The sequence below is a fragment of the Vulpes lagopus genome, chromosome 2, assembly GCF_018345385.1.
Source record: "Vulpes lagopus strain Blue_001 chromosome 2, ASM1834538v1, whole genome shotgun sequence".
Lineage (NCBI taxonomy): Eukaryota > Metazoa > Chordata > Mammalia > Carnivora > Canidae > Vulpes > Vulpes lagopus.
The window spans coordinates 72,992,714-73,015,729 of record NC_054825.1 but is presented as its reverse complement, the minus strand read 5'-3'; the positions used below and the strand labels follow the sequence as shown (position 1 = coordinate 73,015,729).

The following is a 23,016-nucleotide window of genomic DNA, read 5'->3' as shown; positions in this document are numbered from 1 at the left end:
GTCAGGCAAGGAGGGTGTGATGGAATCCAGCAAACCAACATTTGTCATCTGTCCCCCCACAGGCCTCCTGGTGGCCAGGTGGGGTCCCACGTGCAGAAAGTAGGAGGGAATGGCCCCACCCTGCCCCGGCCACGGTGCCCACACAAGGACACTGACGGACTCTCTGGGGAAGACAGGGACCCCCGCCAGTCTGAGACCCGGCTTTTGGCTAAATCTGCCTTGGTAAGAGCCTGAGAAGAGCTGGGGGAGGTAGTTGAACCAGATGGGCTTTTATGAGGAAAAAAGGCAGAGCCTGGTGTCTCGTAAGCTGTGCCAGCTTCATTTAAACGAGCATGAGAGATGTTTTAAGACATTAAGGGTACCTTCTCAATCCTCCCCACTACCCGAGGAGGCAGGTATTGTTACCTCCTCCTTGTAGACCTGGCATCTGAGAGGCATCTGCCCCAAGTCCCACCATGAGTGGCCAGCCGCTGTGCTCTGGCACCGTCATTCCACTAGGTCACCTCTCCTTCACTTTGCTGGTAGATGCTGTGCTGGGCAGGGGTGCTGGGGTTTTGGCATTGAGCTCAGCCCTTGGAAAGGCTGGTGAGTGTGGCCATCCCGCCCACAGCCCAGAGCCAGAGGTACCTGAGAAGCATGGCCTGGCACCGACCCAGGGCACCCTGGGCATCAGGGTGCCCACTCTGGTGCAGGCTGCAGGCTGCAGCCTCCAGGGTGCTGATCTTTTCAGCCTGTGCCTCCAGGTCCCGCTCGAGCCCTTTGTGCTTCCACAGGAGGGTCTCCACATTGGCCAAAGAGTCCTGGCAGGAGTAGGGAAGCCGATACGTCCACAGGGCTGCCCCTCCCATCCCAGGCTATCTGCTCGCCCCGCCGAACAGCCGTGCCACCACTCACTCACCCACATGGTGAGTGCTCTGCCCAAACACATCCCTCTAATTTCTCAGGGCTGCACTTGGCTTCAGGACAGTGATCTTAGCCAGGGAAGGTACTGGGGATAAGGGTCAATGTCAGAATGTTCAAGGCAGGTGGAGCTTTTTCACGTAATAGGACTACCCCCTCCTCTGCATTCTGGTCAGACTGCGTCAGCACAGGTCGAGCCAGCCCCCGCTTTCTCTGAGGTCTCCCCTGAGTTAGGCTAGCCTGCCACTGGGTTGGGAAAGTGGTTGGAGCAAACCTCTGTGCAGGGAAGCGAGGAACGCAGAGGTGGGAAGTTGTGGGAAGGAGGCAAGGGGGGTTCAAAGGCCACGCGCACCCCCTCTAAGCCCCCGGGACATCCCCTGTGGGGCCCAGCCCTGGGCGCACAAGAGCCACCCGTGGATGGCTGAGAGACCAGTGACCGATGCGGTAGAGGGCAGGGAGAGCCTCCTGGGTCGGGGGAGCCCTAGCGCCGGTTGCTGCTTTTGTAAAACCCTCATCGGCACCTACCCCCAGACCGTCGCCTGGGCAGGCCTCCTGGCTGCAGAGCCAGCTTTCCATCTGCTCCACAGAACTCAGAACCAGCTGTCAAGAAAGGAAAAGGCAGAGGACATGAGCGGAGGGTCCCGTCGCTGCAGGTGGAGTGACTGTTGGGTCCAGAGGAGAAACCGGAGACCAAGACACCTGGCTCTAGAGGATGAGCCCGCAGCGGGCAAGACTTGCTGTGGACAGGCTGAGCGGTGGGCAAACCCCGAGACGGCAGCCTCCCTGGGTTTAGCGGTGGGGTTAGGACGGGGGCAGGATGAGGCTGCCTGCCTGGAGCTCCAGGTCCTGCTGCAGCTGACGCTGGTGCAACCGCCAGGCGCCCTCCAGGCTGTTCAGCTCCTGGTCTAAAGCAGCCAGGGCCTGGCGCGTGGCGGCGGCGGACGGGAGCCTGGCTGCGAGCAGTCGCTGCCCGGTGCTTCGGGCCAGGCTGATGCTGTCTGCTCGGGAGTCCAGCTCGGCCTGGAACAAGGCTGGCCTCAGATCCCCAGGGCTGAGGCTCCTCAGGGACAGGAGGCACAGGGGGAGAGGGACGGGCGGGAACAGAGCCAAATGGGGGGCGGAGGCAGAGGAGAAAGGCGCCCAGGGATCCCTGGGCTCACCTAGGGGGCAGCGCAGAGAGGAGGCGAGGCCCCAGGGGCCCAGCCCTCACCTTGAGCTCCTGATGCTCCTCCAACCTGCGCTGGGCCTCCGCGGGGTTTCGGGGGGCACTCTGGGTGTCCATCTCCACCCGTAGCTTCCGTGCCCACACCAACAAGTGCTGCAGCATGGCCTGCAGGGTCTGAACTTGGTGCAAGGCATCCAGTGACTCCCTCCTGCCCACAAGGTTCATCAGCTGGTCCTGGGGGCTCTGAGACCATCCTCTCACCCACCCCCAACCAGTGCTTTCCGTCCCTGAACCCCCTTAGCCAAAGAAGGGCCTCTGGGCTGGGAATTAATAGCTGGATAATACCAACGGTTATTCGAAGGATGGAGAAAGGCTCTCAGGGGAAACTGGGGTCAAAGGGAAGTGCAGAGACTGAGACGCCACAGGGATGGAGTCTGTGAGGGCAGGGAGGGAAGGAGGCCCAGGGGTTCCTACTGCTTCTGGGCCTCCCTCCAGAGTTGCCACCAACTGTCCATCATCTCCCGCTGCTTGGGGCTGAGGCTGTTGGCTGCTCCAGGGCTCTGCTGGCAGACGCGGCCCACCTCTCGCTCCAGGGACTGTGGGAAGGAAGCAGGTTGTATGTACTCAGGGGGGCCAGGGCTGCAGGAGACCCCTGGCCTGTGAGGGGCTGTACTACAGGATGGGCCCTGCGGCTCTCGAGATCATGAGGGCGGCCTGCCCTATGTGCCGGCCCGGGGACCCCAGAGGAGGCATCGTGGGCAGGGCCCACCTCCATGCCCAGCTGCACACCTCCACCTGGGCCTGGAGGAGGCCCATGTCCCGCTCCAACTCCTTGTGTTTCCGTATCTGCCTCTGCACGCTCTCCAGATCTTTCCCATGGTCCAGGGCCTGGACCAGGGCAACCTGGGAAAGAATGCAGCATTACTGGCTTTGCCTTTGCCCCCACTCCTCCCTCACTGCAGAGGAATCACCAGCCACTGGTTTCTGTGTGAGAAGCACGTTCCCCCACCTGATTCCCTTCCCCATGCCCCCCACCAACCACAGGCTCCTTCCTTCTGTGAAGGAGGAAGATTCCCAGGAGAGCCTGGGGACAGAGTTTCTTCTCACACAGTGATCTGTTTGTGTGGTGCCTCCACACACCTTGTCTCGTCTGTCTCTCACTCCTCTGGGGGGAACCGAGCACCAACAGCCAAGCCTCTGGCTGCAGCAGGAACCAGAGGAGTGAAAACAGTGAGGCCACAGCCCCCTGCATGGCCAGAACAGGGCCCCGTCTGTGTCATGCGGGACTTGTTGGGGGGCAGTTTCTTCACTTCTACCTCTGCCAGCACGTTTCTCTGTGGTTGCTGACATGGTCCAGGGCAAGCCTCCTGTGTGCTCTGGGCTTGCTCAGGAACAATGGAGGGAAGAGTGCTTGGGGGAACAGTGCTCTGGCCTCTGGCCGGGTGTTTCTGGAAGCCAGGTGGGTCAGCCTCCAAGCCTGGCACAGGGGCTTCTGGGATATCAGAGCTGAGAGCCCCTGGCAGATCCCTCTCCCCAGCTCTGAAGGACCCCTAGTGGCATCTATCTTCAGTCCCCCAGCTGAGGAGGAGAGGAGGCCTAGGGGCGAGACACCTGGGAAACTCGGGGTGAGGGCACCCTGCTGGCCGTTACGGCCTTTCACTGCTTACCTTCTCCCTAAGCCGCTCAGTGAGCTCATCCAGTTTTCGGGACAATATATGCATCTCCAGGGCTCCCTCAAGCTGCTGCCGGTACCAGAGTAGGTTGCCATGGAAACTCTTCCATCTGGCAAGGAGGGTGGAAGGCTGAGGTGAGGCGGCCCTCCAGCCCCCTCTCTCCTGGCCCCACTGCCTCCCACTCTGGGACTGGCCTGCTGTTCAGCTCATGTCGCCGCTGGTGGATGGTCTTGACTTGCTCAGGGTCCAGCTTCTCGAGCTTCAGGGACAAGTCATTGATGCTCCTGATGTGGGTGTCATCCACCGTGTCCTATGAGGGTGAAGGGTGAAGGCACCTGTGACACCCACCCCAAGCAGTCAGCACATGGAGGGTCTGGCCGGGCCCGAAAGGGGGTGAGGAGCAGTGTGTCTGGGGAGTGCAAGCAGCTGCACCCCATGCCGGGGGCAGTGAGCAAGAGACACTCATGGCCTGCAGCCCCAGCGTCCTCTCTAAGGCTAGAAAAATGCTTCTGGGTCAAAACTGGGCAGGGGGGCAGGGTGGCAGGGTTGGCCGGCAAGGATTAACGGAAGCCTTCAAGTTAAATTGCTCAGAAAAATAATTGATAAGAAAGCAAGAATAAGAACTGAGAATAAGAATTGGCAAGAAAAGTAAAGCAAGTGGTGAGCTTGGGTCTCCTGGTGTTTGAGTGTCTGCACCCCTAGGAGTCACAGGCTGGGGCTGCTTCATGACAGGGGCTTCCGGGTCCATGAGCCGGGGCCCCTGGCAGTGGGAGGGAGTGTGGGGGTCCTACCACCAGCAAAAGCAGCCTGTGTTCCTAGGGCCTGTTAAAGTCTCCAAAGCGCTTCCCTAGGAGGGTCGCATACGAGCTAGGCAGGGAAGGGGGTTCCTCTCCTACAGACGCTCTTCAGAACAGTCAGAGGCTACCGTGGCTAACGTGTGGCAGAGCCAGGATTTGAGCCTCGCTCCTTGAGTCTCTCTGGTTCTCCTTCTACCACAGCATCTGGCGGGGGCTGCGAATTCCATTACCAGCAAAGGGGAGCTTGGGGTGGAGCAGTGCAGCCTTGCAGAAATCGTACATGCTTCCCCCAGAGGGAGGAGGTTAGTGTGTGTTGTCTCTAACACCTGACTATGACTACATCGGTCTTATTTCTTTCATCTATAGCATATAAGAGAAAGGGATTTTGGGGGTGCATGTGGGGGCGTGGTGATGAGAAGCTGAGAGGCTGGATGAGGGTTACGGGCAGCTGCAGTTTGCGGATAGATTATCCACTATATCCAGGCACACGTGCATTCTTTTTTTAAATTTTGAAACAATTATAGATGCAAGGGAAATTGCAAAAGTGGTAGGGAGAAGTCCCCTGTACCCCCCCCAGTTCCCCCTGAGGGTAAAATCTTCTATAACTGGTGCACAAAATGAAAAGCAGGAAAGGACATTATCACTATGAACGAGACAACAGGCTTCTTAAGAGTTGTTCAGTTTCTGCATGTGTGCCCCTGTGTGTGTTGGCGGGGGGTACAGTTCTCTGCAGGTTTATCACATGCAGATTCATGTAGCCACCACCACACGTCCCTGTCCCTTACCTAGGAGGCAGGCCTCATCGGCAGTTTAAAGTAACTACGGGTTGGCTTGGCGAGATGAGGGGGCCCGAGCACACGCAGGTGGTAAGCACGGAGCGGCAGTTTGGCGCCCTTCCCTGAGCCTCGCTCATCACTTCTCTGAGCAGTCCTGATTCCCGTGGGGACCTGTTGACCAATCTCTCCCCCCAGGACACCCTTACCTGGGCCCAGACTCCTCGGAGCTGGTGGAGCTGCCTGCGGAGCTGCAGACAGTGCTCAAGGTCCCGGCCGAGGTTGCCTACGTTCACCATGGCATCCTGTGGAGGCCGAGGGGTGAGGACCTGGGGGCAGAGTCTGAGCCCCAGCACCGGGGGCACCCAGCACCGGGGGCAGGGGGCAGTTTTGGGAAGTTCCTGCTGGGGTTCCACCTGTCAGGGATCCGGGGAGCTACAGGCCCAGGGCTCCTTGCCCCCATCTCTCAGCCCCGAGGCCCCATCCCTGACTCTGCTGGCTGGGTCTTACCATCTCCTGAATCCAGGCATCTGCAAGGTCAGCTCTCCTCAGAAATTCCAGAAAGTTCCACCCGTCCTCTAGGTCCTGGCGCCGGAGAGCCAGTGCCTGCCTCAGCTTCCGCCAGCGCTCCTGCAGTTCCCGCAGCCTCTGGGAGACCTCTCCTGCCCGAGGGTGGCTCTGTGCCAGGAGAGCCTCGCCATCCTGGGAGACAGGATGCCGGGAGATCTTGCCTGTCACCGCCCCCATCCCACCCCACCTGAGACCTTCCCCCTTGGCCACCTGAGAGCCCACACTCTGAGGCAAGACTGGGGCCGACGGCCTGGCTGTTACCTTGGTGACAGAGGTTATGACCCCCTCATGGGCCTGGACCTCAGCCTCGAAGGCCTGGTGTTTCCGCAGGAGCCTCAACTTATCTTTCAGGTCCCCAGGAGGGATTGGCTCTTTTAGCTGCTGGACTCGCTCCTCCATCCAGTCCTGGGCCTGGTGGGGGTGGGGACACGAATCCTATGATGCCGGTGCTGCTTCAGCCCATGACAACATCCCATGCACCCACTCTCTGCTGTGCCCAGGTAGTTGACTGCCAGCCCCAAGGGCTGGGCAAGGCAGTGCCAGGTAGATGAGATCCAGTGCTTCTGGGCCAGGAGGACGTGTGCCAGGGCCAGCTGGCCCCCAGCCACAGGGAAGGGCTGGCAGGGCCTTTGGAGGTGAGGCTGGCCTGCTCCAAGGCCCTAGAAGCTTGGCTCCGTCCCTCTGCCTCCCCACTTCTCTCAGGCCTGGCCCTCACAGGCTCAGTAAGCAGTCAGGTCTCTGCCCACTGTATCTCTGAATCAAATGTTGTGGGTCCCAGCGAGGGCTCTGGGAAAGCCATTTAACCTTCCAGACTTCAGTGTCCTCATCACAGGGGTGTGGTGAGGCCTGAAGGCACCTGTGAAGGTTAAGGTCATCTGTACACTGTAAAAGGTGGCCCACGCGGAAGGCACGGGGCTGGGGGTGGCCCTCTGACCTGAGTCACAGCCCTGGTGAAGCCAGTCATTAGCAGTGAGGTGTGCAAGGCTTGTCTCCGGCCCTCTGCCAGTTCCTTCACTCGAGCCCGATGCTCTAGCACTGCGTGGAGCCGCTCCTGCACCTTGGGGTCCCCATGTGTCTTTGCCTGCTCGCACAGAGCTGACTCCTGGGGGGCAGGGGCAGAGTCCACTGTTCCCCCATGCCAGGAGGCTGGAGCAGGGCCCACAGGGAAGCCCTTCCCTCAGCCCAGCATGGCCCAGGGCTGGCTGGTCCTCCCAGAGAGCCAGGACCAAACCCGCAGCTCCCCAGTGACCTCATCATGTGGAGCCAAGTGGCCCTGGCATCCCTGCCCTGTGGCCCTGTTCTTGAGCTGTACATCCCACTCTCCTCAGTCAGCTGCAACCAGGCACCCCTATTCCCACAGGCTGTCACCGTATGTCACCATTACCTGTGGGTGCGCACCAAGCACTCCATCTTTTGTTCCGAACTCTTCAAAGTTCCTAGACTCCGCCCTCTTCTCCCCTACCACATCCGATTCCTGACCGTGCCCAGTTCTCTCAGAGCCTATTACCTTCTCATCTTGGGCAGTCAGAACTTTCTGGAAAGTGTTGTGTTTGCAGATCAACTGCTCTACCTCTTCCACTGAGCTCCCCAAGGCACCGGCTTTCAGGGAGGCCTGGATCACCCATGGAAAAGTCAGAGGGGTCATCAGGGACTACCCAGACAGCTGGGCCTCCCCACCCCCATTTGTTTCATCTGTGCTGAGGCAGCAGTGCACAGCTTCTGTGCCTCCTATCAGGGAAAAACCCAGAATCCCAGGAGGCAAGTAAATGAGTAAGGGGAGAGGAGAAAGGGAGTAGACCGTGTGCACGGGGATGTATGTTGTGGGGTGAGGGGGACCTGCCTCCTGGGCTGTGAGGATCTGTTCCAGATGGTCACACTTTCTCAGGAAGAGCTGCTCCCGGTGCACAGTCTGCAGCTTCTCCTCCTGCCGCTCCCAGGCCTGGAACACCTGCTCCCGCTCATCCTGCAGGGCTTGCAGCCATTCCTGGACCTGGGGATGGGCAAGTGGGAGCCCGCAGTGGGGAGAGCCGTGTAGACGAGGTGGAAGACCCCGAGGGAAGTGCCCCGTGGAGCAGCCAGTGGGGCAGAGTGGGGCAGGATCAGACTAGGGCAGGGCAGGCTGGGGGGGGGGGGCACCAACAAATGGGCCCACCTCCTTCATGGGTGTCCCTACATCCAGAAGTGCCTGCTGGCCCAGCTGGGAAGCCCTCTGGTGCAGGTCCTCACGGGCCTCCAGCTCGGCCCGAAGCTGCTGGTGGGCGCCGAGCATTAGAAGGCCCCCACTGGGATCCCGGGAGCTCTCCTCTCCCTGCAGTTCCCGCCGCACAGCGGCCGCCCAGGAGGTGTAGTCCTGCACCTGGGTCCCCAGGAGATGGAAGGAGAGAGCTGGGTGAGGGCAGGGCTGGGTGGCAGAGACCCGGGTTCTGAGGCCCAGTGACAGCCCGCCCCCATCTGCTCGCTCATTGGAGTAACTGAGCTGTCCCAGGTCAGAGCCTCAGCTGAGGCTCCTGGGGCCTTGTGTTCTTGGTTCCTCTGCTCTCATCCAGCCTCATCCTTCCAGGCCCACGAAATCTCCACATCTGCAGCCTCCTCAGCACCCTCACTGAGACTCATCACCCTTTGCTTTTGGGGCTGCTCCTGCTTAGAAGCTCCTCCTCCTCCTTTCTGTCTCCTCCAAGCTTACCTGCTCCTCAACGGCCAAGCCTTGTTTGCATCCTGAAGGCTTCCCTGGCACTGTGACATCTGTCACCTTGTCCTCGGGATTTCTACTTTAATACTTATCAAGTGTCTTCTGCTGATTTGTGTACACACGCATGGTAGAGCTGGAGGGGCCTTGGATCCTTGTCCAAACACCTCGTTGCGTAAGTGAAGAAGGGTCAATAGCACAATGTGTATGAAGGAGGTTTGCAAGCTCTAGGTCCTCACAGAGGGTGACAACTTGGACTCTATGCCTAGCCCAAACTGACGCTGCTAGAAAGTAGCAGAGGTAGATCCCTCAAATCGAGCCTATTCGTGGTGTCATAGCTTGCACCTCCTGGTTCACCAGGCACTGAAATCTGGGGGCTCCCAGGATAGCCTGTGGCCAGGGCCCCCCTCCCAATCTGACTTCTGGAGTGTTAGGCTGATCTTCCTGGCTAGATCAGCTCCATGAGGGCAGCAAGTTCATCTGACGCAGCTTTGTCATCAGCCTTCTCTTCCCACCCACGGGACCCAGTAGACGGTGAGACACAGATGTTAAATAGATGCTAGCTGATCCTGACGTCACTGTCTAGAACATTTGGATCTCTAACTTCTGGGCTATTTTTCCTCCCCAGGCCCAGCTGGGCCCCTGTCTCCTGACTGCTCTGTTACTCACCTGGGCTGCTGTTGACTCAAACCTAAGGAGTCACTGCTACATCCCATGTGCTCAGTGCTGTGACCAGCCAGCCAGATATGCAGGCGTACCCACGCTCTTCTAATTCATGTCTATACTGGGTTTCCCTCCAGAGCTTGAGGGCCTCATTAGTACATGCAAGTGCATTGCATGGTAAACACAGACACACACACACACACACGCACACACACACACGCACGCGCACTGCCCAAGAGGAAGGAGCCCTCACTGCTCTGTGGAAATGGGCCAGGAGGCATGCCCGCTCCAGTTGGGTCCGGCGCTGCTCCACGTGTAGCTTCAGGGCCTCCCAGGCCTGCATCAGAGTCTGCTGCCTCTGCTGTACGGCTTGGGCCTGGGGCCCTGGCCCCAGCTTCTGTACTGTGCTTGCCGTCTCTAGCAGTTCCTGCAGCTGGGGTCAGGGTGGAGCATAAGGAGGGAAGGGTCATGTCTTCCTAGAGGCTGAAGGGCCATTCCCATCCCACAGACCTCTCCTTAAGCCATGCCCTGCCAGGCACAATAGGTCCAACTGGAGGCCCTGCGGGAGTGTGGGAGACCCAGAGGAAGACATGGGCAGGCCTGAGGGGGCCTGTAGGGGCCTGCATGGCTCACCTGCCACCCAGTGCCCACCAGCTCATGCTCCAGTTCCTTGTGTCTTCTCAGCTGGGCCTCCAGCCCACGCAGGTCTGGGGCCACATCACTGGGGAGGCTTGTGGCTTTCTCCTGAGGTGAGAAGATGGCCAAGGCCATCAGGAATCGAAGGTGGGGCACTGAGCCTGGGGTGGATCCACTTCTAGAAAGAATCCCCTTCCTCCCCCTTGGGCTCATACCTGGACTTGCGTGAGGGCTTCCAACAGATCTCTGTGTACTCTGAGGGTGACCTCGGCATCTTGGAGCAGGTGGCCTTGGGCCTGGGTCAGCTCCCATAGCTCTGACCAGGCAGCCCTGTCCACAGGCATGTGGAAGACCGACAGGTCAGTCCACCCTTCGCTAGTCTCATCAGCCTCCTCCTCTCCGGGCTGCATCCAGGACCCATCCTGGACCGGGTCCATCCATCCAGGACCCAAAGCTCCCCTTCTGAGCCCCTGTCCTGCCTCGGGGCCTGCCTGCAAACCTTCCTCCCTGGAGCCTGTGCGCCTTTAGCAGGAATTCAGTCCTTTGCCACTCTCTTGCTCAGCGCCTGATTTCTATGCTTTGTGGTATTTCTTCCAGCTTATGTAGTCCAGTCTCAAATGTTAATCAGATTACAAACGCTCAAGGGCAGAAGCCGCATCTTCTCTCCATTCCTTATTTACTCAGCCAAGTCTCACTGACCTTCTAAGACTTCTACCGGGCCAGGTTCCACAGACAAGTCCAGCCTGGCCTCAGAGCGCACAGGCTGGGGGTGCCCACAGCAGCCTGGAGGCAGCTAGGCAGTTTTTACACATCTCCTTCCCCAAGTCCAGGAACCAGTGTTTGGAAAAGTGTCCGGGGGAGGGGGGCTGGGAAGGACTCCCTGACCTGCACACCCAGCCCTGCCTCTCTGCACACGCCATGGTCACCAGAGGCTGACCCAGCCTCCCAGGACCAGCACCCTCTCCAGACACCTGGTGGGCAGGCAGAGCCAGTGTGGCCCTCAGAGCATCCTGCCCTCTCAACACCCCAGGAGCTGCCTGCACAGCTTGCTCTCCCAAATCTGCACCCCTGGCCTAGCCCACTGGGCACTCACTGCAGGTCCTGCTGCCTTTGACGGGCATTGGGGGCCGCACTGTGCCCGAGCTCCAGCAGGCTCTCTACTAGCTGCTGGCAGGTGGTCACCCGCTGGCCACCCAGCTCCACGTGGTGCTGAAACCTTGCAAACCTGGAACGGAGGTGCTGAGGAGAAGAGGGGAGTGGGTGACATGATGGCCCCCCACTGGCAGGGCAGGAAGCAGCCCGGGGAGCAGATGCCTCCTGACCGTCTCGGCAATGAGGGGTGGGACAACCACTGTGCCTCCACATTCTACTCAGAGGGCCTGTCCTCAGCCAGCACTCGTGACCGCCACAGCCCCCTTCTCCATGGCCCTATAGGCTGGCCCACTGTCCCCAGCCTTCCACCTGAGGGTATCCTCAGAGCCCCAGCTCTCTTCTCACCAGGATGTGCTCATGGTCTTCTCCGAGGCTCTGCTCTGGCCTGGCTGCCTGCTTCTGGCTAGCCAGCCAGCACTGCAGCTCCTCAGCCTCCCCCATGAACTCATGCAGTTTCAGTGTCCCCTCCAGCTCACAGCCCCTGTGGGGACAGCCCAGTTCGCCCAGGTGAGCTGCCCACTCCCTTGGGGACAGCTGGCCCAACTGGAGGGGGCACCTTGAAGGAGCTTACTCATGGTCTGCATAAGCCTGTGGCTCTGGATTCAGGGAACACTAAACCCAAGGAGGGCAGTACAGGGTAGCGGGTGCATCTACAGGGAAGAAATGGGAGCTGGGAGCTGGTGGGCTGAGTTCTTGCCAGTGGGCCTCATTCAGGACTTGACAGAAGGAGGTATCACCCAGCAAGGACTCATCTGACACATATCTGTAGGCCTGGAGCCATAGTGTCCTTCCAACTCAGGGTCACAGTATGGGGACAGTCAACTGTGGCTAGGCCCCCCTACCCAGAGTGGGTACAGTGCCCCTTACCGTTTGGCGGCCAACTCCTGCAGCACTTGCAGCTGCTCCCGGAGCCTCTCCCGTACCACGCCCAGCTGCTCAGAGGTCCCAGGGCCAGCCAGGATTTGGGCCCTCTGGTCAAGCTCCTCCAAGGAGCTCCAATGAAGAGCTAGTTCCTGCCGTAGGGCCTGCCAGTACACATGGACCCAGGCTAGTCTCAGACTGGGTGGCTCATTCACCTCTACATTCACCTACCCACCCATCCATTCACCCCTGAACATCAGACCCATCCATGTACCCATCTACCCATACATTGACCTACCCATCCAATCATCCTTAACCCATCCATGTGTCCGTCCATCATCTACCTACCCAAAACTGATGGAGTTCTTACTGTTCCAGAAAAGTGAGAATATAGCCCTCAGACGGCTTGCTATTTAGCAAGGAAGGGTAAATGCTGGGTAACTGGGGCCAGGGAAAGGAAGGTACTAGAGGCACTGCATAGACCCTCCCAATAGAGTAGACAGAGATGGCCAGGGTTAAGCGAGCTGCCCAGGATGTCTGGAATACCAGAGCACCACAAGGTCATACCTCCAGGCACACCCTGTAGGAATGGCTGAGAGTCCTCAGTCACAAGACATGGAAATACCAACCACTAGGGCTCTACAGAAAACCATGTCCAGACAAGAGGATGCTTCAGTGCCAACCAGAACTGGAGCTGCTGTGGGGCCCAGAGCTGTGTGGTCCTGAGAGTCCGATTCCGGAAAGGGGAGGGTACTCCAGGCCTCCCTCTCTTTAACTAGGGGCTGCTTGCGGGGGGAGGTAGGTTTCAGGAGAGCACTTGATTAATTTGAAGGATGACATTCAAAGTGTGAGAGGAAGAACCCTGTGGAAAATATGGAGTGGGTTAAAATAGGTGACTCCAAGAGAGGAGAAAGTGCTGGGCAAGAGAGGAAGAAGCCAGAGAAATCCTGAGGTCACAGGGGTATAAACTGGTCAAGAGACAAAAGAAAGGGACAGGAGTTCTTCAAAGGGTTGTCTCTGCAGAAAGGGAGCCCTGCGGATGGGCAGGGTACCTTGCTAGACTTGGGGGGCTGGCAGGAAAGGAAGCTGGCCATGTCTTCCAGAAGAAAAAGTGGGACTCTGAGAAGGAGGATGTGCCCTTTGGGAGGGTGACAGCCCTCCCCTTGTGGATCATCGTCATCCCAGTCCAGGATGTGTGGAGGCTGCCCAGGACATGGTACCTGGTGCTTTTCAATGAGCCTGACGGTGGCTCCCCGGTCTCCACCGCAGTCCTGACTGCTCACCAGTGGCTGCTTTGCCTTCACCCAGTCCTGCAGCTCAGATGCAGCCAGAAAACACTGCCAAGAATGAAGACACCTCACCTTGATGATGTCAGATGGGATCCTCCACCACCCCCTGGAGACATCATGGGAAGCTCCCCAGAAGCCAGCACAAAGAGGTTTCTGTGCCTACTGGATACTAGCCAGGTCCTGGGCCCGGGTGTTCACAACTGACCCACTGCTCTGAGTGTGCCAGCCCCTGCACGCTTCACTTGCGGTGGCTGCCTGACGTTCGCCACTCCCCCCAATCCTGGTGCTTGCTGCATCCTACCTGCTGCAGAACGACAGCCTCCTGCAGGCACTGGGCCTGCACCTCACATGCCTGCTCCAGCTCTGCCCAGCGGCCTGCCAGCTTTTCGCACTGCTCCACGATGCACTGGGCATGGGGGTGCCCTGAGGCTGCAAGGCTCCATCCAGAACCCAGCACCTGCTGCACCTGTCCCTGGTGGGCTTTCACCTCCACCTGGAGCTCCTGCCACAGGACAGGATGAGGGGCTGCCGCCCTCAGTCACAGGGAGACTGGAACAGAGCCATGGAGGCGGCTCTGGCCCCCACAGGGGCAAAACTCCTGGGCAGGGAATAACTGGGGGCAGAGACTTGGAAATCAGGATACACTGTTTCATGACAGAAGGCTTCTGAGGTCTAGAATGAGACGTCAGGGATCTGGAGAGTTGAAAAGGGGGCTGTTACCTCGTGCTTGTGGCGAAGGCTCTGGGCACCACTCAAGCATTTGGCGGAGCTGGCACTGGGCATGTGCTCGGCCACCCAAGTGAGCTCCAGGTTACTCAGTTGGTAGAACTGGTACAGCTCAACTGAGGCCTGCAGCTGTAGGCGCCGGGCAGCCAGATGGCCCTGCAGGGACTCGAACCTGGGTGGAGGCAGAAGAGATGGTGGTGGTTGGGAACAGGTGGCTTCCCCTGGTGGGGCTTTCCACAGCCCAACCAGGGACCCATGAGGAACAAAGTAGCGGACAGAGGAAAGCCTCATCTGATGACTGGCAGGCCTGGGGCCCAACCTTTCACCCAGACAACCTGCTTGACTTCAGATTGTGGGGTGCTGAGGAAGCCTGGTTGGGGTCTCTGGCCTTCGTGTTCTGGGAATGACTTTACTCATAAGAGAAGGAGGTCTGGACCACCTCAGGTCCTATGGATGCTGCCGCTGGGCTCACTGGGTAGAAACCATCCTAATGTTCATGTGCTGGGGGTGGCACACAATGGGGTGAAGATGGAAAAGCAGGTGGGTACCTCAGTAGGTACTTTTGAGTCTCCTCCATGACGGTCTGGGAAGTGAGCCCCTGCTGGGCCTGGGAGACGAGAGCAGCCATCTTGCTGGCCAGTGCCTGGCTCTCCCTTTCCAGTTGGCAGTGCTGCCTCTGCAGCCCCCGGCTCGAGCCCAGGTCCTGCCCGGTTTCTGCACTCTGCAGGGCCCCCTCCAGCTGCTCCATCTTCTTCTTGGCATCCTGGGGAGGGCGCAGGGTATGGGTTAGGCTCTGCAGTACAGCAGCCCACACTGCTTGCAGCTCACCGGATTCACGGAGGACCTACTAGAGACTGTTAACCTTGCTGTTGTCCACCTACCACCTTCCCCCGAGCCTCGCCAACACTCCTATCCCCTCGTGCTTTTTCCTCTGTGGGGATTCAAGTTGTGCTGACTACACACTGCACACACAGGAGACAGTTCTACGTTGGCAAAGCCAGGCTCAACTCGCCACAGGCCAGAGGCCTCTAAAGAGGGCTACTCCAGAGTAAGCAGAACACCCAGACCCTTCCCCGCCCCTCCCTTCCTGCCTGTTCCCACCCAGCCTAGCCCACACAGCCCCAGTCTCCCTCCTGTGCCCTGCCCCTCCTTTCAGCCCACCTGCAGCAGCCCCAGAAGCGGGGCCTGCTGCCTCGCCTGCCGGAGCTGGTCCCCATGCTCCGCCATCTTGCGCTTCACTGCTTCCCACTTGTTCCTCAGGCCCTGGAGGCTGCTCTGCACATCTTCCTGGGCTTGGGGCCTGCTGCTCAACAGCTGTCTCCCAACCTGGAGTGGACACAAAGACCAAGGGAATTCTGTTGAGTTGCTGGTACCGTGAGTGGCCACAGCGGGCTGGACTCAAGTGGCAGAGGTGGGCGGGGGTAGTTGGCTACAGGTTGCTTTCTACAGGCTGCAAGCACTTGAGCATTTCATTTGGCCCCAAATCTGTGGGCAGAAGTGGGCGGGCTTTCCTCTGATGCCCCCAGGTAGAGCCAGGTGAGCGGGCAGCAGACTGCGGTAGGGAAGGCTTTGTTCAGGTGGAGGCAGCAGGCACTGGAACTGCCCTCAGAGCTGGGGGCGGGGGGGGGGGGGGGAGAGCCAATGGAAACATTCCGGGCTGTTTGGGGACCAAGACAGAGGGGTACCCAGCTGAGTGGAGGAGGAGTCTGTGGGATCCTAATTCTGAGACAACGAAGAATGATTCTTCCTTCAGGGAGTTTTTTCCATGAAAGCACATCATACACCAGGGCTGGGAATTTGGAGAGGAATAGGCCCTGCACCCTCTGGCCCGTGCCCCCACCTGCTGCAGGCCCTCCACGTGCCCAAGGGTGGCCAGCAACTCGCGCTCAGCTGCTTCGTGCTGCCTGAGTTGCTGCAGGACTTTGCTGGGCTCTCGGGAAGGCTCATCTGCTGCCCTCTGTCCCTTCTCCTCTATCCACAGCACCAGCTCTGCCACATCCTGCTTCCATTTCTGCCCAAGAACCAGAAGAGAATGGGTCTCACGAGCAGGGGTGAGGGGGTCTCATGGACCCCCATGGGAAAGAGCAGGAGCCAGAGCCAATCCTAGTGTGCAAGGTGGGGCCTGGGGTGACCGCTTGCAAGTAGGGACAGGGAAGCTGAGATTGGTAGAGAAAGGTTTCCCCCTCACAGTAGGAGGCAGCCCAGGGAGTGACAGCCTGGCCCCATGGTGTCCTGTGCCCAGAGAAGAAGAGCACTTGGTCCATTCCCACTACTCCAACCCACCTTAAATCACGTCCAGCCATTTCTCCCCAAAGAGGCTTATGCTACTTAGGCCCAGCTCAGAGCCCGGGCTGAACAAATATCTTACAAAGCCGAGGTCTGCAGCTGGTGCCCATGGCCCATGGGTAAACCTAGAACGTGGCCAGAAATGATGAGGAAGGGAAGTTGCCAGATGAGGGAGGGCAAGGGGGTTTATTAGGACTTCAGGTCCAGTCCTGCCTCTGAACAGTATGGCCTTAGCCTGTTCTCATCTGGAAAAATCAGAGCCAGAATGTCTGTCTCACAAGAGGGGCGATGAGGGTCCATGATATAACACATGGGAAAGACCTTTGCAAACTGTAAAGAGCTTTGCATTGTGCATAAGGGTGAGCGCAGCAGTAGACTCCAAGGCAGTCCTGCTGGGGAGGCCCCATGCCCCTGGGCTGGCCCCCCTTCACCTGGAGCTGGAGAGAAGCCAGCAGCTGCCTCCTCCTCTGCTCACTCCTCTCCTGGATCCTGGTCCACTGTGTCTGGATGCTCTGCAGCTGCTCCAGGACCCTGGAGGCCGGATCAGGGAAGGCTCAGGGAGGCTCCCCTCTGCCCAAGGCCTGTTGCCACCCATGGTGTGCCCGGCTCGGCCCCATGCCCCGCACTCTCTCCCAGCCTCCAGGCAGCAGGCTGTGCAGGCCGAGGGGGGGGGGGGGGAGGTGCTGCCCAGACAGGCCTGGACTCACTTGTGCGCAGCAAGGTGTTGGCTCAGGGCCAGCTTCTCCCCGCGTGCCTGCAGAGCCTCTGCTCGATGGCCAAGGACGCTCAGCAGCCACCCAAACTCCTTGTGCTGCTGCAGCAGGCGCTGGGCCTCCCCCACATCTTCCTAGGGGTGCAGAGATGGGGAGTCACGGTTCCTGGCTTCAGAGCCCCCTCCAGTGGTGGGGAAGTGGCACTGCAGCCCCGTATCTCTGGCTCCCTACCCCGAGGTTGTCCAGTTCCAGGAAGGCCTCGCGGCTGGCACAGGCGGCAGTGAAACCATCTACATCATGGCCAAATCTCTGCAGTTCCAGTCCCTCCTGCAGCCGCTGCTGTCTCTGCTCCCAGGCGGCCTGCAGGCCCTGGCCTTGCTGGCTCAGGAGCCCCAGAGCATGGGCTACCTCTTGGGAGTCCGGGGAGTCCAGGGCTGAAATAGGCTGGCCCCGAGCCTCCAGCTGCTGCAGCCTGTCCACAATGACAGGCAGAAGGTCAAACCCCACCCACTCCTCTCACCCCATCCTTCCTCCCCTCTCAGTTGCTCATTCATTCTGGAGTTCTGATAAACGGTAACTGGCAGGGGCCTGAGGCTGGTAAGCCCCTCCCCGCAGGTTCACTCGCCCCATAGAAGAACTGTGCCCTGGCGCACTACTGACACACAGAATGTAATGGGCCTAGCACACTACTTAGGTCTTAACAGCTGTCACGCTCCCTGCCACGTCACACCGCTGCTCCAGAACACTGTCCTATTGGTTGATGCCCAGGCAAGTAGAAAAATCCCTCAAACCACATACGTGCCTGCCTGAAAAGCCAGTGCCAGCCCATGAGCATTTAGGAAGGGAGCCTCTTTCAGCGAATTGAGCGCCCAGGCACACAGCTTGGGGACAGGTAACACCCTTGTGTGGATCAGAAAAAGACTCCACTTCCTCTGAGGTGAGGCGGCCCTGAAGCATTAGTAGAATCTGGCAAACAGAGGGTGAGATGGATTCACTGCCCACTCGGCTGCCTTCAGGCCCCATTGTACAGGGCACAGCTTATAGTCTGTGCATGGTGACCCTGCCTGCCTGATGGACCTGTACCATCATCCCTGCAGGAGGAGAGGTCTTGCCATTACTGAGGAGGTAGGTGTCCTAGTCCTACAAGGCGGGGGGGGCCGGGGTGGAGGGGGGAAGTCAGGGAGCTAGGGTGAGCCATCTGACTCCAGGAGCCTGCAGGATCTGCATTATCCAGAATGGCTTGGAAGGCTAGGCTGCCCCAACAAAAAGCAATCCATCAGGCTCACCTGGATGGGGTATAGCCAAGCCTAAACTCACAAAACTTTTCAGGAAACTCAGATTGTGCCCTACAACCCCCACCCCCCAAATATGCAGGATGCCTGACTAGTTCTTAGTTACATCCTCCTCAAAACCTTGTGTAAGCACCTGCTGGAAACCAGCCTGGACCACTACCCTGGGTAACATCTTGCTTCCTGCCTCTCCCCTTCTGGTGGCCTGTCCCCACAGGCCTTAGCCAGCCTGAGCACACCCTGTATGCCCTCCCACCCTGACCTCTCCTGCTGCAGCTGGATCTCCTCCAGCAGATTGCTGTGCTCCAGAAGCAGCTGCTGGGCTGAGGCCATGTCCACCACCTTCTCCTCGCTATGCAGCTGAGCCCAGACACCTTCCATCCACAGCAGCAGCTGCTGGCTCTCCCGCAGGAAGCTCTGCCGTGCTTGTGCTTCAGCCTGGGCCCTGGCCTGTTGGGCCACATGCTGCTGTCCCTGCTCCAGCAGCCCCTGCAGCGTCTCCACCTGTTCTTGCAGGGACTGGCTCTTGGTAGGGCTTGACTCCTTGGCTCTGGGAGATGGGGTCCACCGCCTAGTCAGTGCCCTGCCCAGGCCTGCTGTCCAGGCTTGAACTCCCCCAGGGAAAATGACCCTGCCCTCCCACCTCCTCCTTGCCTGGGGACAGCAAGCCTGCATGGCTCACCCTTTCCCTGTGAGTATTTCTTCATGCCATTCCCCAACCTGCACCCCTGCCTGCCACACAGTGCATCCTGCCCATCCTCCAATTCCTGTCCTGTTCCTCATTCCACAGCCCTGATCGGTCCTCCCTGCCTCCCAGGGCCCCATCGCTGTGCCAAACCCAGGCTGTACTTTATGGCTGCCCCTTGCAAGTAGTGGACACTCCTCTCCAGTGTTAGCATCTTCTGCTGGACCAGTTGCAAGGTGCAGTGGCTGTCTTCTGACTGCCCCAGCTCTAGGGTTTCCAATTGGAGTAGCAGGTCTTGCAGCTGGACCTGTGTGGATCTGCACTGGTACAGAAAACCGCACACATCTGTGGTGCGTGCCAGCTGCATTTCCTTCTCTATCTTCAGGGCTTCCAGCTGCCCCCACCTGTGCAGAGGGAGCGGGGATGTCTCCATCAAAGGGACATCCCCATCCATCCTGGGGCCCTGGCCAGGGGCTCACACAATAGCTGCCACTAGGCTGGCTGTCCCCAAACCCTCTGCTCCCTGTATCTGACATGCCCAGTGTTTCCTCCTGGCATTTCGGGATGTAGGTAAGCAGGCGCGCAGGCCCAGGAGCTGCATCCAATCTGTCTCCACTGTCCTGCACTCCCTCATTCTTACCTCCAGCTCAGTTCCTCCTGCTGTTGCTGGATTTTGGGGATGTCTTCAGGATATCTCTGCTTTAGCTGCTCAGCAGAGCTGCTGACTTCAGCCCAACAGCCCCTTCTCACAGACAGGGCAGTGAGGAAGTTCTGGGGAAAGGAAGACCCAGGCCTTGAGGCAGCTTCTCTTCCCATACTGCCCTCAAGACTACAAATGACCTCAGACATGCTCTGATGCATAGGTGTTTGAGCTGCATCCCTCTCAAAGGACTGAGATCTTTGTCCTTAAAGGGCCCCCTGGAGGGCCCTTTAAAAACTCAAAGCCAAGTATCCAAATTAGAAAGAAGCAAAACTGTCACTAGTGGTTAATGATAGGGTATTATACACAGAAACCCTAAAGACCCCACCAACAAATTGTTAGAATAAATGAATTAAGTTGCAGGGCACAGAATCAATTTATAAGAGCATTTTGCATTTCTATACAATAATAATGAACTATCAGAAAGAGAAATTAAGAAAACAATCTAATTTACAATTGCATTAAGAAGAATAAAATAGGGCAGTCCCGGTGGTGCAGCGGTTTGGCGCTGCCTGCAGCCCAGGGTGTGATCTTGGGGACCCGGGATCGAGTCCCACATCGGGCTCCTTGCATGGAGCCTGCTTCTCCCTCTGCCTGTGTCTCTGCCTCTCTCTCTCTCTGTGTGCCTCTCATGAATAAATAAATAAAATCTTAAAAAAAAAAAAAAGAAGAAGAAGACTAAAATACCCAGGAATAAATTTAACCAAAAGAGATGAGAGACTGAACTGAAAACTCTAAGACAGTGATGAAAGAAATTAGGAAAAACCCACAAACAAATGGAAAGATCTATCATGCCCATGGACTGGAAGAATTAATATTGTTAAAATGTCCAAACTACTCAAAGCAACCTACAAATTCAATATAATCCCTATCAAAACTCCAATAGCATTTTTTCACAGAAATAGAACAATCCTAAAATTTATATGGAAACAAAAAAGACTCTGAATAGCCAAAGCAATCTTGAGAAAGAAGAAAGTCAGAGGCATCACACTCCCTGATTTCAAACTATATAGTTTACTATATTAAACTACAGTAATTATTTATAGTAATCAAAACAGTGTGGTCTTTGCATAAAAACAGATACATAGATCAGTGGGACAGAATAGAGAGCCCAGAAATAAAGCCATGCACACAAGGTCAATTAATTTACGATAAAGGAGCCAAGAATATACAATGGGGAAAGGACAGTTTCTTCAATAGATGGTGCTGGGAAAACTGGACAGCCACATGCAAAATATGAAACTGGACCCCTACCTTACACCATATACAGCAATAAATTCAAAATGCTCAACACTAAAAGCAAATAATCAGATTGAAAAATAGGCAGAGGACCTGAATAGACATTTCTCCAAAGAAGACATACAGATGCCCAACAGACATAGGAAAAGATACTCAGCATCACTAATCTTTAGGGAAATGCAAATCAAAACTGCAACGAGAGATCATCTCACACCTGTGAGAATGGCTCTTCTCAAAAATACTAGAAGTAAGTGTTGGTGAGGATGTGGAGGAAAGGAAACCATTGTGCACTGTTAGGGATGTAAATTGGTATTACGGAAAATAATATGGAGGTTCCTCAAAAACAAAATGGAAAATAGAACTACTATATGGTCCAGCAATTCCACTTCTGGGTATTTATCCAAAGAAAATGAAAACATTCATTTGAAAAGGTATCTGCACCCCTCTCCCATTTGTACCAGCATTATTTACAATAGCCAAGATATGAAAGCAGCCTAACTGTCCACTGATGGATGGACAAAGAAAATGTGGTATATATACACACACCACATACAACAGAAATAAATATTTCTTTCATATCATAAAAAAGAATGAAATCTTGCCCTTTGGGACAACGTGGATAGACCATGAGGGCATTATGCTAAATGAAATGAGGTAGAGTGAGATAAATACTGGATGATCTTACTTGTATGGGGGATCTAAAAACACAAAATAAAACCAGATAGAGACAGAAGACACATTGGTGGCTGCCAGAGGTGGGAAATTAAGGGGTGGGTGAAACGGGTAATGAGGCTATAAAATAAATAAGTTGGGATGCCTGGGTGGCTCAGTGGTTGAGCATCTGCCTTTGGCTCAGGGGGTGGTCCCAGGGTCCTGGGATTGAGTCCCACATCAGGATCCCTGCGAGTCACCTGATTCTCCCTCTGCCTATGTCTCTGCCGCTCTCTCTGTGTCTCTCATGAATAAATAAATAAAATCTTAAAAAAATGAAATAAATAAGCTATGGGGATATAAGGTAAGCCTGGGGACTGCAATAATGCTGTGTTGCAGTGTTTGAAAGTTGCTAAGAGAGTACATCTTAAGAGTTCTCATCCCAAGAAATAAATTCTGTAACTACGTGGGGTGATGGACATAACCAGACTTACTATGGTGTACATTTTACAACATACACATGTGTCGAGTCATTATGTTAATAATATAATACATTGATGTTAACTAGAATTATTGTGATCGTTTCACAATATATACAAATATTATGTTGCATATCTGAAACTAATATAATGTCACATATCAGTTATACCTCATTAAAAATGCAAGGCCAGATCCCTTGCTCTTTCTTCCCAGACAGGAAGCCAACTAACATGGACAATCAGGCACAGGAGCAAATAACAGAGAGGCAGGAGCCGGCAGGGAGGGAGGAGGATAGGAATGAGGAAGGGCAGAAGGATCAAGCAGCTAAGACCCCCACTTCGGGTCCACAGGGGCGGTACCTCATATTTGAGCTGCGCGACCTCCACGTTATCGTCGGCCTGGGGCTGCAGCATTTGGAGCAGCGCTGTCTGGTTCTCCAGCCATGACTGCAGCTCCCCACATAAATCATAGAATCCAAACAGGGCCACTGCCTCCTCCAGATGTGCCCTGTGGTGCTGAGGAGAGGCCGGCCCAGAGGTTGGGGTGAGGGTCAGCTTCCCCATAGGGCCCTCAGGGCAGTCCCATCATCCTGACTCCCTCATCAGCAGAGCTCAGAGCCAGGGCCAGAGAGGGTCCCCGCCCCACTGCTGGGCCCAGCGCCCTCCGCCAGAGGCCCAGGAGACGGAGCTCACAAGAGCTTAGCATCAGCTCAAGGGCCCTGGCAGTGTGCCCTTTTGATCTAGCTTGGCTGTTTGGGACAGCCTTACTTCTGTGGGACCTGGCTCTGTCTGGCCTGGTCCACCACCCCTCCAGGCTGTCCTACCACCCACCACTCCCGGCTTCACTCCTGGGCTCCAGGCACTCTGGCCTTAACTCCTTCAGGGCCTCCTTCCTGCCTTGGTACAGGTCCTGCCTAGGGCATGGTCTTTCCCCAGAACACCCCCCCCCCCCGCCCCGCCCCAGTCTCCCCTGCCCTCCCTCTGGCTTTCCCTGCTCTTAGCCTCTCCTTGTTCCAGGCTCAGCCTATGTCCTCCCCTCAGAATGCCCTCCCTGACTCACAGCCCGGCCTGGGCTCCCATCAC

General features: G+C 57.0%; 1 protein-coding gene across 1 annotated transcript in view; it reads right to left on the bottom strand.

Moving 5' to 3' along the window:
* SPTBN5 (spectrin beta, non-erythrocytic 5) overlaps nucleotides 1-23,016 on the bottom strand; it is a 46,337-nt gene that overhangs the window by 10,560 nt on the left and 12,761 nt on the right. Inside the window, exons 14-47 of the mRNA XM_041731850.1 lie at nucleotides 22,294-22,449; nucleotides 19,505-19,635; nucleotides 19,029-19,268; nucleotides 18,442-18,729; nucleotides 17,122-17,362; nucleotides 16,885-17,024; nucleotides 16,609-16,708; nucleotides 15,732-15,902; nucleotides 15,053-15,217; nucleotides 14,440-14,654; nucleotides 13,886-14,063; nucleotides 13,467-13,667; nucleotides 13,097-13,213; nucleotides 11,883-12,040; nucleotides 11,361-11,496; nucleotides 10,957-11,102; nucleotides 10,079-10,193; nucleotides 9,861-9,971; nucleotides 9,481-9,660; nucleotides 8,031-8,234; nucleotides 7,719-7,868; nucleotides 7,386-7,490; nucleotides 6,813-6,980; nucleotides 6,140-6,289; nucleotides 5,819-6,010; nucleotides 5,518-5,613; nucleotides 3,933-4,048; nucleotides 3,733-3,847; nucleotides 2,855-2,968; nucleotides 2,540-2,661; nucleotides 2,111-2,273; nucleotides 1,732-1,920; nucleotides 1,426-1,500; nucleotides 628-800 (exon numbers count right to left, since the gene is read on the bottom strand). Coding sequence (XP_041587784.1) covers nucleotides 628-800; nucleotides 1,426-1,500; nucleotides 1,732-1,920; nucleotides 2,111-2,273; nucleotides 2,540-2,661; nucleotides 2,855-2,968; nucleotides 3,733-3,847; nucleotides 3,933-4,048; nucleotides 5,518-5,613; nucleotides 5,819-6,010; nucleotides 6,140-6,289; nucleotides 6,813-6,980; nucleotides 7,386-7,490; nucleotides 7,719-7,868; nucleotides 8,031-8,234; nucleotides 9,481-9,660; nucleotides 9,861-9,971; nucleotides 10,079-10,193; nucleotides 10,957-11,102; nucleotides 11,361-11,496; nucleotides 11,883-12,040; nucleotides 13,097-13,213; nucleotides 13,467-13,667; nucleotides 13,886-14,063; nucleotides 14,440-14,654; nucleotides 15,053-15,217; nucleotides 15,732-15,902; nucleotides 16,609-16,708; nucleotides 16,885-17,024; nucleotides 17,122-17,362; nucleotides 18,442-18,729; nucleotides 19,029-19,268; nucleotides 19,505-19,635; nucleotides 22,294-22,449 — 5,321 coding nt within the window. The remainder of the gene's footprint in view (nucleotides 1-627; nucleotides 801-1,425; nucleotides 1,501-1,731; nucleotides 1,921-2,110; nucleotides 2,274-2,539; nucleotides 2,662-2,854; nucleotides 2,969-3,732; nucleotides 3,848-3,932; nucleotides 4,049-5,517; nucleotides 5,614-5,818; nucleotides 6,011-6,139; nucleotides 6,290-6,812; nucleotides 6,981-7,385; nucleotides 7,491-7,718; nucleotides 7,869-8,030; nucleotides 8,235-9,480; nucleotides 9,661-9,860; nucleotides 9,972-10,078; nucleotides 10,194-10,956; nucleotides 11,103-11,360; nucleotides 11,497-11,882; nucleotides 12,041-13,096; nucleotides 13,214-13,466; nucleotides 13,668-13,885; nucleotides 14,064-14,439; nucleotides 14,655-15,052; nucleotides 15,218-15,731; nucleotides 15,903-16,608; nucleotides 16,709-16,884; nucleotides 17,025-17,121; nucleotides 17,363-18,441; nucleotides 18,730-19,028; nucleotides 19,269-19,504; nucleotides 19,636-22,293; nucleotides 22,450-23,016) is intronic.